The sequence below is a fragment of the Schistocerca nitens genome, chromosome 6 (genome assembly GCF_023898315.1).
Source record: "Schistocerca nitens isolate TAMUIC-IGC-003100 chromosome 6, iqSchNite1.1, whole genome shotgun sequence".
NCBI classification, from domain to species: Eukaryota; Metazoa; Arthropoda; class Insecta; order Orthoptera; family Acrididae; genus Schistocerca; species Schistocerca nitens.
In genome coordinates, this window is record NC_064619.1 from 86,920,907 (window position 1) to 86,936,906 (window position 16,000).

General features: G+C 43.5%; 1 protein-coding gene across 3 annotated transcripts in view; it reads left to right on the forward strand.

Annotated features, from left to right (window-relative positions):
* The window catches only part of LOC126262844 (proline-rich protein PRCC), an 89,455-nt gene that overhangs the window by 55,886 nt on the left and 17,569 nt on the right, over positions 1 to 16,000 (forward strand). For all 3 annotated transcript variants that reach the window (XM_049959707.1, XM_049959709.1, XM_049959708.1), the window contains one exon: positions 7,007 to 7,225. In XM_049959707.1, the coding sequence (XP_049815664.1) occupies positions 7,007 to 7,225 (219 nt within the window). The remainder of the gene's footprint in view (positions 1 to 7,006; positions 7,226 to 16,000) is intronic.

A 16,000-nucleotide genomic window follows, 5' to 3' on the forward strand; every position in this document is an offset into this window, starting at 1 on the left:
TACACTACTGGCCATTAAAATTATTACACCAAGGAGAAATGCAGATGATAAACGGGTATTCATTGGATAAATATATTATACTAGAACTGACATGTGATTACATTTTCACGCAATGTGAGTGCATAGATCCTGAGAAATCAGTACCCAGAACAACCACCTCTGGCCGTGATAATGGCTTTGATACGCCTGAGCATTGAGTCAAACAGAGCTTGGATGGCGTGTACAGGTACAGCTGCCCATGCAGCTTCAACAAGATACCACAGTTCATCAAGAGTAGTGACTGGTGTATTGTGACGAGCCAGTTGCTCGGCCACCATTGACCAGAAGTTTCCAATTGGTGAAAGATCTGGCCAGGGGAGCAGTCGAACATTTTCTGTATCCAGAAAGGCCCTACAGGACCTGCAACATGAGGTTGTGCATTATCCTGCTGAAATGTAGGGTTTTGCAGGGATCTAATGAAGGGTAGACACACAGGTCATAACACATCTGAAATTTAATGTCCACTGTTCAAAGTGCCGTCAATGTGAACAAGAGATGACCGAGATGTGTAATCAATGGCACCCCATACCATCACGCCGGATGATACGCCAGTATGGCGATGATGAATACACGCTTCCAATGTGCACTCACCGTGATGTCGCCAAACATGGATGCGACCATCATGATGCTGTAAACAGAACTTGGATTCATCTGAAAAAATGACGTTTTGCAATTCGTGCACCCAGGTTTGTCGTTGAGTACACCATTGCAGGCGCTCCTGTCTGCGATTCAGCGTCAAGGGTAACCGCAGCCATGGTCTCCGAGCTGATAGTCCATGCTGCTGCAAATGTCATCGAACTGTTCGTGCGGATGGTTGTTATCTTGCAAATGTCCATATCTGTTGACTCAGGGATTGAGACGCGGCTGCACCATCCGTTACAGCCATGCAGATAAGATGCCTGTCATCTCGACTGCTAGTGATACAAGGCCGTTGGGATCCACACAGCATCCCGTATTACCCACTGATTCTATATTCTGCTAACAGTCATAGGATCTTGACCAACGCGAGCTGCTATGTCGCGATATGACAAACAGCAATCGCGATAGCCTACATTCCGACCTTTATCAAAGTCGGAAACGTGATGGTACCCATTTCTCCTCCTTACACGAGGCATCACAACAACGTTTCACCAGGCAACGCCGGTCAACTGCTGTTTGTGTATGAGAAATCGGTTGGAAACATTCCTCATGTCAGCACGTTGTAGGTGTCGCCACCGGTGCCAACTTTGTGTGAATGCTCTGAAAAGCTAATCATTTGCATATCATAGCATTTTCTTCCTGTTGGTTAAATTTCACATCTGTAGCACGTCATCTTCATGGTGTAGCAATTTTAATGGCCAGTAATGTAGCATGCAGGCATCTGTAATTGTCACACACATGAAAGGAGCCGTCCTGTTTGGGGCTGAGATGTACGGGTGACGACCAGTTACTATCGGAGGGTTGTAAAATTCCCACCTAAATAAGTTCCTGTATTTGCTGGTGACCCGAGCGTAACTTGAGGCAGCGATCCTTGTGACGAATGGGTGGGCACTTGGATGTGATGTTGCAATGAACAGTTCTGTTTGTGACAGCAGAAACCAAATGTTCAATGACGGTGCATGGGCGGGGTGTGGTGCCGATTTATTAGGGGTGCATGGCTTGGAAGCCAAGCGTGAGGCAGGCATGAGTGGTACTTATAGGGCTGTCTATTGTCCACAGTGCGCGAGAGAGGTGCGCTCGGTGGTGGCGGCACTGCTGGTGCGCCTGGAGCTATGGAGTGAGCCGTGTAAGGAGGTGTGAGAAGGGGAATGTTTATCAACACACTGGGTAGGTGCACGTGTGGTGGTGGGGGGTGTGGTCGGAGGAGCCTGGGTGACAGGATTGTCATGAGACACACGAGTGTCAGTTTGCAAAACAGGTGAGAGACACATTGAGGTGAACACACGTGATGGGGTCGGGGGAGGTGGGGGTAACACTGTGTGGTTGAGACTGGAGTCATATGAGATAGGTCTGGTGTTGCTAACCTGTGTGCTGTTGTCGGTGGAGCTGTCAGGTGCGGCGGATGAAGGCTCGGATGTCGGCGATGCCGAGCGGTGTAAATTGATGTTGACAGAGATTGCGGCAAGCATGTCCTTGGCACTTGCAATGCGATATTTCAAAACAGCGTTCTCACAGCGTAGGGTACATTTCTTGGCACTTCCCGCCGGGGCGCGGTTCACGGTTGCACAAGTCCTGCTCACAAGAGCTGAGCACTGTTGCGCTGAACAGTTAATGGCATTTACAGTTGGAGCAGGTGGCGAAGCACGGTCACACGGTATGTGAGAGTTGATGTGTGAAGAAACAGAGAACCTCGAATAATGTTTGGAGACAGGTGGTGGTGTAGTAAGAAGTCAGTTTCCAGAATCAACTCTGCGATGTCTGCCATGCGGAAGATCCAGGTGAGGGAGAGGCCATTAGAGAGGCGGAGTTGAAGCTCAATGGAGCCACAGGTCTGGAGTGTAGATGCGTTCACGGCTCGCAGCAGAGAGCTTGCGCATGTGAGGGGGCGTGTGACCATTGATTTAGGTACGACTGAGACGTCTGCGCCAGTGTCCACGAGGAAGTAGCGACTTGAAGAATAGCCTTTGACGTAAAGGCGGCCATTTGACGGGATGGAGGTGTGGATGGAATGTAACGTGGGTTGGCACTTATTGTTCGATTGGCTTTTCGGATGTTTGCACAGGGGGCAGCCCTTTCTTTGCATCGTCGCTGAATACAGTGTTGTACCAGCAGTGAGGGTTCATTGGGAGAGGAGGCAGCCGATTATCCTCTATGTGTTCGGGTTTGTACACTGGGTGGTTGGTGCAGGTGCGATATGCAGTGGCTCGGGTGGGGGGGGGGGGTGTCTGTTGCAGGAGTGCCAACCTGTTGCGTAAGCTCCTGCTGGTGGCACTGGTGTGTGTGAGCAAATAGACATGGTCAGCCATCTGCAGACACAAATTGATGGATTCCAAGGTGTGAGGGAAGAGATGAACCTGGAGATCTGTAGGCAGTTTTGCTGACCACACTGACCATAGGGTTTCGTCTGGCATCTGCTGCTCCCTGACCAGGAGGCATAGCCAGCACCAAAGCTGAGATGAGATGTTCCTCGTACAGCATTCACAAAATAACCTCTTGTGGGGAATGCGAGAGGCGCTCGATGATAGTCTGTTTTGTGAAATCGTACTTCAAAGTTAGCGGTGGCGTCAGAAGTAGGTCGCAGATCGGGTTTGTGTGCCCGTGCAGTAGAGTCATGAGGCACAGGAATTTTGAATTGTCGTCAGTGACGCGGTATGGTTCGAACAAGTTCTCCACCAGTACAAATCACATTGCTGGGTTGTCCTCGGATAGCAGGGGCAGGTCGGTAAGCAGCCTGGTGGTGGCGACGAAGCCCAGCTAGTTCTATATCTGAGTCCCTTGTATCACTCGTATGACATGGATGCTGGGCCAGTGTGGTCGACGCAGACGGCACTGTGTAGGGTGTGATTGAGAAGTCTGTCGGAGCAGATGAGAATGGCACCAAAGAAATAGGAAATGATGCTACTGTAAAACTATCCAATGCAACATTTGTGGCATGAAAGTCTGATGTGGAAGGCCTGGTCGGCGCCATATGAATAGCGAGTGAGTGAACGGCTGCAGCCCAAACCTCCTGCAAGTTTACTTGACATGGTGAGGGGAGGTGAAAGAGCAGATGTACACGGAGCAGCACAGTATAATGTTCCCACAGGGCTGTCGTCATGACAAGCAGGGGCATGTTCGGAGGGTTGGAAACCACAATTAGTATCACTACGCGGCACATTATTCACATCATGTGGGGGCCCGTAAAGTGCACTGAGCGGCGGAATGGTCACTGGGGGCGGAAACTTGCCTGGAAATGTTCGTGATATACACTGTGCGCTGTACACTTTGTAAACCAATGAAGTGGTGAAGCATTCAGGTCGAGAGAGCATGATCGGTACACGTGCTAGTTGCTAGCGTTGCTACCTCTGGATCACATGGTCCCAGGATTTTCTTTGCTTGGGAACGGGGTGTTTGTGTTGTCCTCATCATTTCATCATCATCATCATCATTTGTGACGTTGGAGTGTGAAAAAAATTGGACTGTGAAGAAATTGGGACTTTGTGCAGGCACTGATGACTGTGCAGTTGAGCGCCCCACAAACCAAACATCATTGTCATCATCATCATCATCATCATCATCATCAGGTTCACGTGGTCTGTACTAACAAAGGCGAGGTTGTGCCCCGCTCTGTTGTAATGGTTGCCTGATACATAGTTTGTGCACGAAATGCAGAATCCACATCAGAGTGATGAAATGTAGGAACTTTGCTCTTCTTATTATCGTTTTTGAAATGCACATGTCGATGCACACTCACTGGAGAGGCAAAGCCTGAGAGTGCAGTGACATGCACTGTCAAGTGGCGAAAGTGCTGAGTGACAAAACGGCAGGAAATGTGCTGTAGAATCCAGATGGTGGTGAAGCAACGAAATGTCCTGTTGTAGTTGCAGGAGCTTCGATATCCACCTGCTGCACAGCAGGATACATGGCCAAAAGGAACAAACGAAGGCATAAATGAAGCCAGCGTGGTAGACGGAGAAAATACTTGCACTGCCAGGAAATGGCGTGCGAATTCTTGTTCGGGATGACCACTGTGGGATTTTGATTGGGTTGTAGCCAAGGAAACACACACAGTTCTGTAAGACTCAGTATATTTCATTACAGACTTCCACATTACAACAAGTCCTACAGCCAACTCAACAAGCAAGATGGCGTGGGCCATTAGGTTAACAGAGTCGAAGAACTTGCATTGGTGGAGATATGTTGTTCGTGCTTGTCAATGCCACATATTTGTTATGCGATCTGAGGCTTTCCCAGTGTCTTTGATGCTTCAAAGGTTTTTGGGTGTCCTGCCAAAGGCAGTCATTGAAGGTACACAATATTTTGGTGAATAATTGTACCGCCATCATCAGGTGGTACTAATGGGATGAGGGGTCTTCGGTGTGCTCCTGGTATATTTCCCTGTGGATTCAGAGTTCTGACCTCGCAGGCTCCACATCATGCTTGGGGTGGGGGGCGCTTCAGTGGTCTTCCAGCCACTGCCGGTATCTTGCATCCGAATGTTATGATTTTCTTTGATTGAGCTGAGTACTCTCTCCCATACCTTATTTATTTGGAAACCCAAGTCCCCGTTTATTGAATTATCTGTCACGAGAATTTCAATAGCTTCTTTAAAAATGGAGTCCCAAAATTTGTTCATTTTGGCCAAGTTATTCATTTACTGATATTTCATTGAATATCCATTCTCAATGCAGTGTTCTGTTATTGCCAACTTGCAAGGCTGCAGTAAGCAAGGGTGGCACTCGCATTGTTTGCAGTGATCTCCAGTGGTGCCAATTTTTTGGCCAACGTAGGTTTCCCACATTCGCAAGGGGCTTGGTTGACTCCGGCTTTTTTGAGTTGCAGGTCATTTTTGATCTCCCCTAATAGGACTCGTATGTTGGCTGGAGGGTGATGATGATACATTGACAGCAAACAGTATGAAAGGGTCTTCTTCTTTTCTTCTTATTCTGAGTTTTCGTCTCTCTTTGGATTCGCGGGGTTGTTGCATTGTAGGACCGTCCAAATCTGTCGACAGGTGTATCAATTTTTGCAGAAGACAGACTCCAGGTGTTGCAGCTCTGCCTTCAGACTTTGTTCGTCTGAAATGGTGTATGCACTGTGTACAAGGGTGTTCAGCACACTATTCTTTTGCAAGGGATGGTGGCAGCGGTAGGCGTGCAGATATAAATCTGTATGAGTTGGCTTGCAGTAAACACTGTGGGTAAGCAAGCCATCAGGCCTACAATGACCTAGAACATCGAGGAATGGAACTTTTCCATCTTTTTCTCTTTCCGGCTTAATTTCAGATGTTCTTAGAACTCCTGTACTTTTTTGGGTCCATGTTGCCAAGTTACAAACATATTGTTGATGTAACAGAAGAAATAGATGGTTTCTTTTCATGCAGTTTCCGGTGCTCTCTCTTTGAAATGCTCCGTAAACATATTTGCTACAACCGGCAAGATAGGGCTGCCCATTGCTACGCCATCAGCGTGTTAGAACATGTGTGAAAAGCTGTGTCAGCTTTGGGCTGGTCATCTCGCTGATTAATTTTATGGAGTCTTATAAGGGAACCCGGGTGAAAAGTGAGAGGACATCAAAGTACACCATGATGTCAGACTTCTGCAGCCTCAGGTCCTTCAGCTGACTGATGAAGTCTCCTGTATATGGAATGTACACTTTATGACATAAGGCCAGAACTCTAGACCCACAGGTATGTATACTGGAAGCGCACGGCAGACTCCTCATTCCATTAGTACCACCTGATGATGGCAGAACGGTTGTTGCTTGTCAAAATATCGTGGACCTTCAACAGTTGCATGGTACACCTGATAACCTACGAAGCAAATCATTTATTGTTGTAATGTCAGTTTCCAAGCAAAATATCTATGATAGGCATTGAACACTTTGTGATAACAACACCAGTGTGGCAGTTTGTCACATAGAATTGTATGTGTCAGTTGTCCATTGTTTTTTATTTGAAGTAATAGCATTTTTCTTGAAATTACATATTGAGTTTCTGTAATTATTAGTATGTTCTGATGTTGGCACCTACTTGAGGTTCATTTGAAGTTTATTTTTTATTATTATTTCCATTAGTTTCACCAATTAATGCAAAAATATAGTGAAACCGTTGCAACTCTGATAGGCACTGCCCAAAGCAAGTAGTCCATCATGCTGTCCTTTAATCTGTTTCCATACACATAGTATTCTCTCTCTCTCTCTCTCTCTCTCTCTCTCTCTCTCTCTCTCTCTCTCTCTCTCTCTCTCTCTTTTGTAATGCATTAGTTATAAAATTATTGTTACTTTTAATGGCTTAATTTCAGTTACACCAAAATGTAACTAAATTAATTTCTATTAAATATATTCACAGCTTCAGAGGCTCTGTGGTCGTCGAGCCAAGAGACAAGGGCAGGCAATGGAGCTGATTGATGTGAGTGGAGATGCTATCATGCCAGATCCAAAAGAGTGGCTAACAAAACAGCTAACACAAGAGCAACAAACAAAGGTTCATGGTCATAGTCATCGGAGAAATGATGGTCCAACAACACAGCAGAGACGGAAACATCAAATAACTTACCTAGCATTCCAGGTAAGTATAATGAGTGGAAAAACAATAACTTTAATAAAAATAAGCTTTAAAAAGTCTACTATCATTATATTGTGCCAACATAAAAAAAATTTTGTGTGTGTGGCCGGCCGAAGTGGCCGTGCGGTTCTAGGCGCTGCAACCTGGAACCGCGAGACCGCTACGGTCGCAGGTTCGAATCCTGCCTCGGGCATGGATGTGTGTGATGTCCTTAGGTTAGTTAGGTTTAACTAGTTCTAAGTTCTAGGGGACTAATGACCTCAGAAGTTGAGTCCCATAGTGCTCAGAGCAATTTGAACCATTTTGTTTGTGTGTGTGTGTGTGTGTGTGTGTGTGTGTGTGTGTGTGTGTAAGAAAATAACAGAGCACCTTTAGTAAACAATGTTTGCAGTAATATTGAAAATACACAGACTACATGCTGCTGTAATAAAACACAGTAACCATTCTGCAAACATATTTTTTAAATTATCTATTGAAAAAGTTTATTAAAATTTAGAATAAAGCAGACTATTGCTTAATGTTAATTCAAATTGACTCTAAGTAATATTAGACACAATTTAAATCCTAATAACAATATCTTGCCTCTGAAACTTTATCGTATGTGGTTCTCAATACATTTTACCTCCCTCTTCTTTTAGAGATTTCTGAAAACAAATGATTATATATATATAATAGAGGGAAACATTCCACGTGGGAAAAATATATATAAAAACAAAGATGATGTGACTTACCAAACGAAAGCGCTGGCAGGTCGATAGACACACAAACAAACACAAACATACACACAAAATTCAGGCTTTCGCAACCAATGATTGCTTCGTCAGGAAAGAGGGAAGGAGAGGGAAAGATGAAAGGATGTGGGTTTTAAGGGAGAGGGTAAGGAGTCATTCCAATCCCGGGAGCGGAAAGACTTACCTTAGGGGGAAAAAAGGACGGGTATACACTCGCGCACACACAGATATCCATCCACACATATACAGACACAAGCAGACATATTCAAAGACAAAGAGTCAAAAGAGTCAAACTCTTTGTCCTTGAATATGTCCGCCTGCGTCTGCATATGTGCGGACGGGTACCCGTGTGTGTGCGAGTGTAAAAAGGACGGGTATACACTTGCACACACACACACATATCCATCCACACATATACAGACACAAGCAGACATATTTAAAGACAGAGAGTCTCTGTCTTTAAATATGTCTGCTTGTGTCTGTATATATGTGGATGGATATGTGTGTGTGTGTGTGAGTGTATACCCGCCCTTTTTTCCCCCTAAGGTAAGTCTTTCCACTCCCGGGATTGGAATGACTCCTTACACTCTCCCTTAAAACCCACATCCTTTCGTCTTTCCCTCTCCTTCCCTCTTTCCTGATGAGGCAAGCGTTTGTTGCGAAAGCTTGAATTTTGTGTGTATGTTTGTGTTTGTTTGTGTGTCTGTCAACCTGCCAGCACTTTCATTTGGTAAGTCACATCATCAGATATATTTTTCCTACGTGGAATGTAGAGGGAAACATTCCACATGGGAAAAATATGTCTAAAAACAAAGATGCTCTGACTTACCAAACGAAAGCGCTGGCAGGTTGATGGACACACAAACAAACACAGACATACACACAAAATTCAAGCTTTCGCAACCAACGGTTGCTTGATCAGTAAAGAGGGAAGGATAGGGAAAGACGAGAGGATGTGGGTTTTAAGGGAGAGGGTAAGGAGTCATTCCAATCCTGGGAGCGGAAAGACCTACCTTAGGGGGAAAAAAGGTCAGGTATACACTCGCACGCGCACACACACACACACACACACACACACACACACACACATATCCATCCGCACATACACAGACACAAGCAGACATTTGTAAAGGCAAAAAATGTCTGCTTGTGTCTGTGTATGTGCGGATGGATATGTGTGTGTGTGCGAGTGTATACCTGTCCTTTTTTCCCCCTAAGGTAAGTCTTTCCGCTCCCGTGATTGGAATGACTCCTTACCCTCTCCCTTAAAACCCACATCCTTTCGTCTTTCCCTCTCCTTCCCTCTTTCCTGATGAAGCAACCGTTGGTTGCGAAAGCTTGAATTTTGTGTGTATGTTTGTGTTTGTTTGTGTGCCTATCAACCTGCCAGCACTTTTGTTTGGTAAGTCACATAATCTTTGTAGATATATATATATAGATATTTATATCTAAAAAGAAAGATGATGAGACTTACCAAACAAAAGCGCTGGCAGGTCGATAGACACACAAACAACCACAAATATACACACAAAATTCAAGCTTTCGCAACAAACTGTTGCCTCATCAGGAAAGAGGGAAGGAGAGGGAAAGACGAAAGGATGTGGGTTTTAAGGGAGAGGGTAAGGAGTCATTCCAATCCCGGGAGCGGAAAGACTTACCTTAGGGGGAAAAAAGGACAGGTATACACTCGCACACACACACATATCCATCCACACATACAGGCACAAGCAGACATATGTCTGCTTGTGCCTGTATGTGTGGATGGATATGTGTGTGTGTGCGAGTGTATACCTGTCCTTTTTTCCCCCTAAGGTAAGTCTTTCCGCTCCCGGGATTGGAATGACTCCTTACCCTCTCCCTTAAAACCCACATCCTTTCGTCTTTCCCTCTCCTTCCCTCTTTCCTGATGAGGCAACAGTTTGTTGCGAAAGCTTGAATTTTGTGTGTATATTTGTGGTTGTTTGTGTGTCTATCGACCTGCCAGCGCTTTTGTTTGGTAAGTCTCATCATCTTTCTTTTTAGATATATATATTTTTTCCACGTGGAATGTTTCCCTCTGTTATATTTATATAGATATTTATATATATATAGATATTTTTTCCACGTGGAATGTTTCCCTCTGTTATATATATATATATATATATATATATATATATATATATATATATATATATATATATATAATGTGTGTGTGTGTGTGCGTGTTTCTTTCTATTCTATATATAAAGAGTTTCTCTTTCAGATGGGCCATTGTGCTTTTATTTGTCGTCACAGTCATAATTTGTGCACTTCAGCAAGCCAAGGATGAATCTGTGTGTACCGTATTTACTTGAATCTAAGCCGCACTCGAATCTAAGCCGCACCTGGAAAATCAAACTCAAAATCAAGGAAAAAAATTTTCTCGAATCTAAGACACACCTCAAATTTGAGACTCGAAATTCAAGGGGAGAGAAACGTTTTAGACCGCACCTCCAAACCGAAACAAAGTTGCCCGATTAATATGAGACACAATTTAGGTCGAATGAATGACGATACAGCTACAGTAGTTTGGTTCTTGTGGTAAGCTTAGCATTTAAGCTTTACCAGGTAGTCATTGCAATGCGTAAGGTTCTCCGTCCGTATTTATACGGGTACGCTTCCTTCTTCATATGATTCGTCTAGTTTGAATTGATTGCTTAGTTTTCTTTGATCTGATAAGTGCCGTTCTCTTTGTTATAGGTGTTTCCGTCACTCTAAGTTCAAAATGCATTATTGTACCGTGTCGTGCATTGTTTGTCGCATTCTGATGATGAGTGTTTACGACCTGTCGCCGTTCGTGGCATGGCTTGCTTTTGTGCCAAATAATATACTGCGTATGATAGATGTTCTGAACGAAAGTTTAGCGAATATTTTTTTTCCGTTTGAAAATCTTTGCAGACGCCTCTTTAGTACATTACATTCTGCACAGAAATTAGAGTCATCTTAGATTTAAAAATCTAGTCAGTTGCCGTGCTTCATTTCTGACTGTATCACTATTCAGTATAAGAATAATACGAATATAAACATGACATGATATGTATATTCTTCCGTGTTTGCTGTTGTCTTAATCTAGTTTCGTAGTTTATTAGGCAGACAGGATTTAAATGAGATAGCACGAAACATGAAGGAATACATGGAAAAATGTTTACATTCGTATTATTCTTATGGTGAAGACAATACTGCATGTGATTCACAATTCATAAAAGTTCCTATTAGCAACCATCTCATGTCACAGGTAGGAAAAAATTCAGAACGTAGAGTTGGCCATATTCACAAGTATCCCAAACAGTCTTGCCAGTCGGATTTTCGTAGTACATTGAAAGGCTGCTACATTCGAAGATGAACAACAATACGGAATTTGTATTTACTTTGTTGGATAATGTATGAAAATGCAGTGGTCAAAACCCTGGGCGGAGAAAAAAAGCTCGTCTTCCACCCTTCTTTTTTATATATATAATATATATACCGCCCCCGGTGTAAAACCTGTCCCATGCACCCTCCCACCACCACCTACTCCAGTCCTGTAACCCGGAAGGTGTACACGATCAAAGGCAGAGCCACGTGTGAAAGCACCCACGTGATCTACCAACTGACCTGCCTACACTGTGATGCATTCTATGTGGGAATGACCAGCAACAAACTGTCCATTCGCATGAATGGACACAGGCAGACAGTGTTTGTTGGTAATGAGGATCACCCTGTGGCTAAACATGCCTTGGTGCACGGCCAGCACATCTTGGCGCAGTGTTACACCGTCCGGGTTATCTGGATACTTCCCACTAACACCAACCTGTCAGAACTCCGGAGATGGGAACTTGCCCTTCAGTATATCCTCTCTTCCCATTATCCACCAGGCCTCAATCTCCGCTAATTTCAAGTTGCCGCCACTCATACCTCACCTGTCCAACAACATCTTTGCCTCTGCACTTCTGCCTTGACTGACATCTCTGCCCAAACTCTTTGTCTTTAAATATGTCTGATTGTGTCTGTATATGTGTGGATGGATATGTGTGTGTGTGCGAGTGTATACCCGTCCTTTTTTCCCCCAAAGGTAAGTCTTTCCGCTCCCGGGATTGGAATGACTCCTTACCCTCTCCCTTAAAACCCACATCCTTTCGTCTTTCCCTCTCCTTCCCTCTTTCCTGATGAGGCAGCAGTTTGTTGCGAAAGCTTGAATTTTGTGTGTATGTTTGTGTTTGTTTGTGTGTTTGTCGACCTGCCAGGACTTTCATTTGGTAAGTCACATCATCTTTGTTTTTTTATATATATATATATATATATATATATATATATATATATATATATATATATATACACGCAGAGGTTTTGGCGCCAATATTTATCTTTGTGCCTGCAAAGCATGCCTGTATAGCGCTACATATATTTGACATCAGAAGTTAGTTGTGGCGGCACCTACCAACATTTTTCAGAACTTCCGCTTACTTTGCACTCGATTCTAAGCCGCAGACGGGTTTTTGGATTACAAAATCCGGAAAAAAAGTGCGGCTTAGATTCGAGCAAATACGGTATCTCCTACAAAGCTATTAATGTATTTGGTGCCAAGTGGCACCCATAGTTTTGAGGTCCTTGAAAATTAGCTTGTCTCAGACATCATATGAACTTTCTCTTGGTGTATTATGAGGAATATTTTGATGAAAGTATACTTCAAGAGTCTTGAACATAGCTAATCTCTTTATATGTCCACTCCACCATAATGATGTCCAGTCCTACCAGTTGCTAACACTGTAGGAAAAGACAGATTGCTACTTACCATAAAGAAGACATGCTAAGTTCCTGATAGGCACAAATAAAAGATAATTACATAAAGCTATCAGCCACAGCCTTCATCAGTAATAGAGACACACACGCCATTCATACACACAAGCAAGCACACCTCAAGCACGCACAACCGCCAACTCCAGCAATCCATAAATTAGTATAAATACACATGTCATATACAGGCTTGTGGAAATATTTCATTCCGAAGTACCTCACACATTGAAGAATAGAATTTGGAAGTTTTATGTTTAATGATGTTTATCATTTTATGCACAGTATTGTTTGAAGGGACAACAGTACCCAATTACTAGAAGTTGCCAACAATCTCTCTACCTACATTTCCCATTTTTAGACACACTATTGGAGTAGTAGTAACAGCAGCAGTACATTTATTCATCTATGGACCACTGATATGAGGATACTGAACGTGCCATAATATTGTAGGTTAAGAACAAACAGTTAATATGTGCAGTCTAGTTTGACAAGAATAGTACAATTAGTCGGCCGTGGCCTAGTAGTGGGAACCACTACAGCATTTGCGTGAAGTAATTTAGGGAAACGTGGAACATCTAAATCAGGATAGCCAAGTAATGATCAGAGCTTCCATCCTCCCAAATACCAGACCAGTCTATTGAAAACAGTGCTGCTCCCTCGTTTGGTTGATCCTGTGTGCAATACTGTTTTGTTTATACATTCCTGTGGAGAAATTATTTCATAAATTAAAAAGTTAATACTACACTGTTCTTCCATCAGTCACACTTTTAGATGACATTAAAACCATAACAATTATTTTATTATTAATTATGTGTGCTGCATCTTTCCATTTGTTTGGCTGAAAAACTGTGTCAGCATCCCTTTGGAACGAGCAAAATCTTGGGCTCACAAAGAGAGTGAGATGTTAGTATTATCCTTTGAGAATGTTGGATGTTCTTGTGGATGGGGAAAACTCAGAATACAGAAATATTTATAAAATGATAAATGCTTTTTATTATCATGAAGTCACGTTATATTTTTGTACCAAACCCCTCATCACATTATCTAAGGACACCTTCACCATCTAGAATGTATTGTTTAACAGGTACTTTTTAAAAAGGTTTGTATCCGTAGGCTAGGATTCGGAACTTTCCCGTCACATTGGCTTTGTCCATGTCACAGTGACTTGCGTTTTTGTGGCCACCACCTTACTGTGCAACAATGGTGGACCCCATTTGCTTCTGGCTCTCATGAATCCAGATCAGTCATCTGAATTAAAAGTTAATATCTCGTGATTCATATCACGATGCTGTTTGTAACAATTATTCTAGCAAAATTCTCTATAAAGCTAAATATGCTTATGTTTGCTTAGTTATTTCTTTCATTATTGATGAGGAATATGATGAGTATGCACACTGGACAGACATATCGTGCCACATCTGAAACTGTTTGGTGTTTCTTGCTCCATAAACTTCACGATATCAGTGACATATTTGATTAACCACAGGAAACTTGATTAACCACTGGTACTATACCAGCTTCAATCTGTGCTACCGTATCTCAATTCCTGTGTCATAACTAGCTACGGGACTCTTTCAGCTCCAACCTGTGCTACCTTATCTCAACTCTTATGAATCAACTAACATTTTCTCCTCATCTCATATTTCTCTGGACACTTGCTAAGTTTCCTCACAATAACACTCTCTGATCTCTTGCCTGTAATCCCCTACTTTGGTTCCGACGATCACCTCTGGTAGATGCTGGCTGTGCTTCAAGGGACCAGGAGCAATATAGCAATGACGTTGTGGCCAGTGACCCATCTCACATCCGTGCGATATCCTTGCACCACGTTGTACTGTTTTGGGCAGACGTTGTGTGACGAAAACACAAAAAAATCTAACCATAAGACATTGTTGCAACTGTGCATTATCTGTTGCATCACTGGTCTATGCTGTATCACAGCTTTCACTTATCAAACTAGAGAAAAGAATGACAGATAGAAGCAAAACAGAAAGGAAGAGAAGTAGTTCTGCATGTGACTCGGGCACACTGTGAACACCATTCCACATATCCATTAGCACAGATCTGTGGAGAACTCTTAAGTTTATAACTTATGTATAACTTCATAACTTACATGTGTGCTGTTTACATTTATCTAAATTTATCAGGATCCAAGGTTTGTCACATCTTAGCCAAGTACTTTACCTACATTGCCTGGCATAATACCCTCCTTATCAGCATGCCCACCATGCTACGTCATGTGACTTGATTTGTAGAGCCACATGTTACACTGAGAGCATATATCTGGTCTTGTAGGTTCGTCCATTGGACCCTTTCCTGGTACCAGAACCACATCGTATGATATGTTAGTAGCAAAGAGTAGAGGTGGACACACAACCAGGAGTCCACGAGTGGTTATATCACACATGTGCTGCTATTTACTCATTATGGTGCTGCTGGGGTTCTGCTTCCAGCTTCTCCTGCACCATCCGCTTCGGATACCACTGAAGTTGTCCCTTTGTTCTGTAACAGCTATAATGAAATGGGGAGCCATTCTTCCAGTTGTCAGGATGGCAGTCTGCTTTCCAACCTGGACATTGTGGGTTGGATGGCATGCCGGGGTCCAGAGGAGTCTGTCGGAGGTGAAGGTGCAGCAAGACAGACAGAGTGCAGGAAAACGCTTTACTTTTCATCAAGCTGTATCAGATACAAGTGCATGCAATTGTCTGTTGAGCACAGCCTGGTATTGACCACAGTGTCCTCATATCAGTGTAGAGGTGGTACATGTGCTTGGAGCAGCACAGTTCCTTGGCGTCACTGACACCAGGAGCTGAGACGGCGGTTGCCGATTGAAGTCCATGTGGTTCGGCTAGTGATGGCCAGCACAGTCCACATAGCTGGGCAGCAGTGTGGAAGCAGGGTGCTATTGGGCACCTTGGCATACATGTTGTGGTCTGAGGATGATGAAATCTATCCAGTGGGTACTGGGGGTCTGACAACATTGCAGTCATCGGGTTATGGCCACCAGTTCAAACCTGCCCAGTGGTTCGATTGACACGTATAATAATGCCGTGGTCGACAGACAAAATAACTATTGTAACACTAACATTGAATATGTTTGTCTCCTTGACACTAGGAGCAGGAACCCAAGTAAAGCTGTGAGCAGTGAGGTAAACAGTATGGCATATGGAAGTTTAGGTCAGTCCTGGAATCTTGCTCAGATAGCCGAAATAGTTAAGATTGCTGCTCGTGACAAGCAAGATATCCAGGTTTCTGG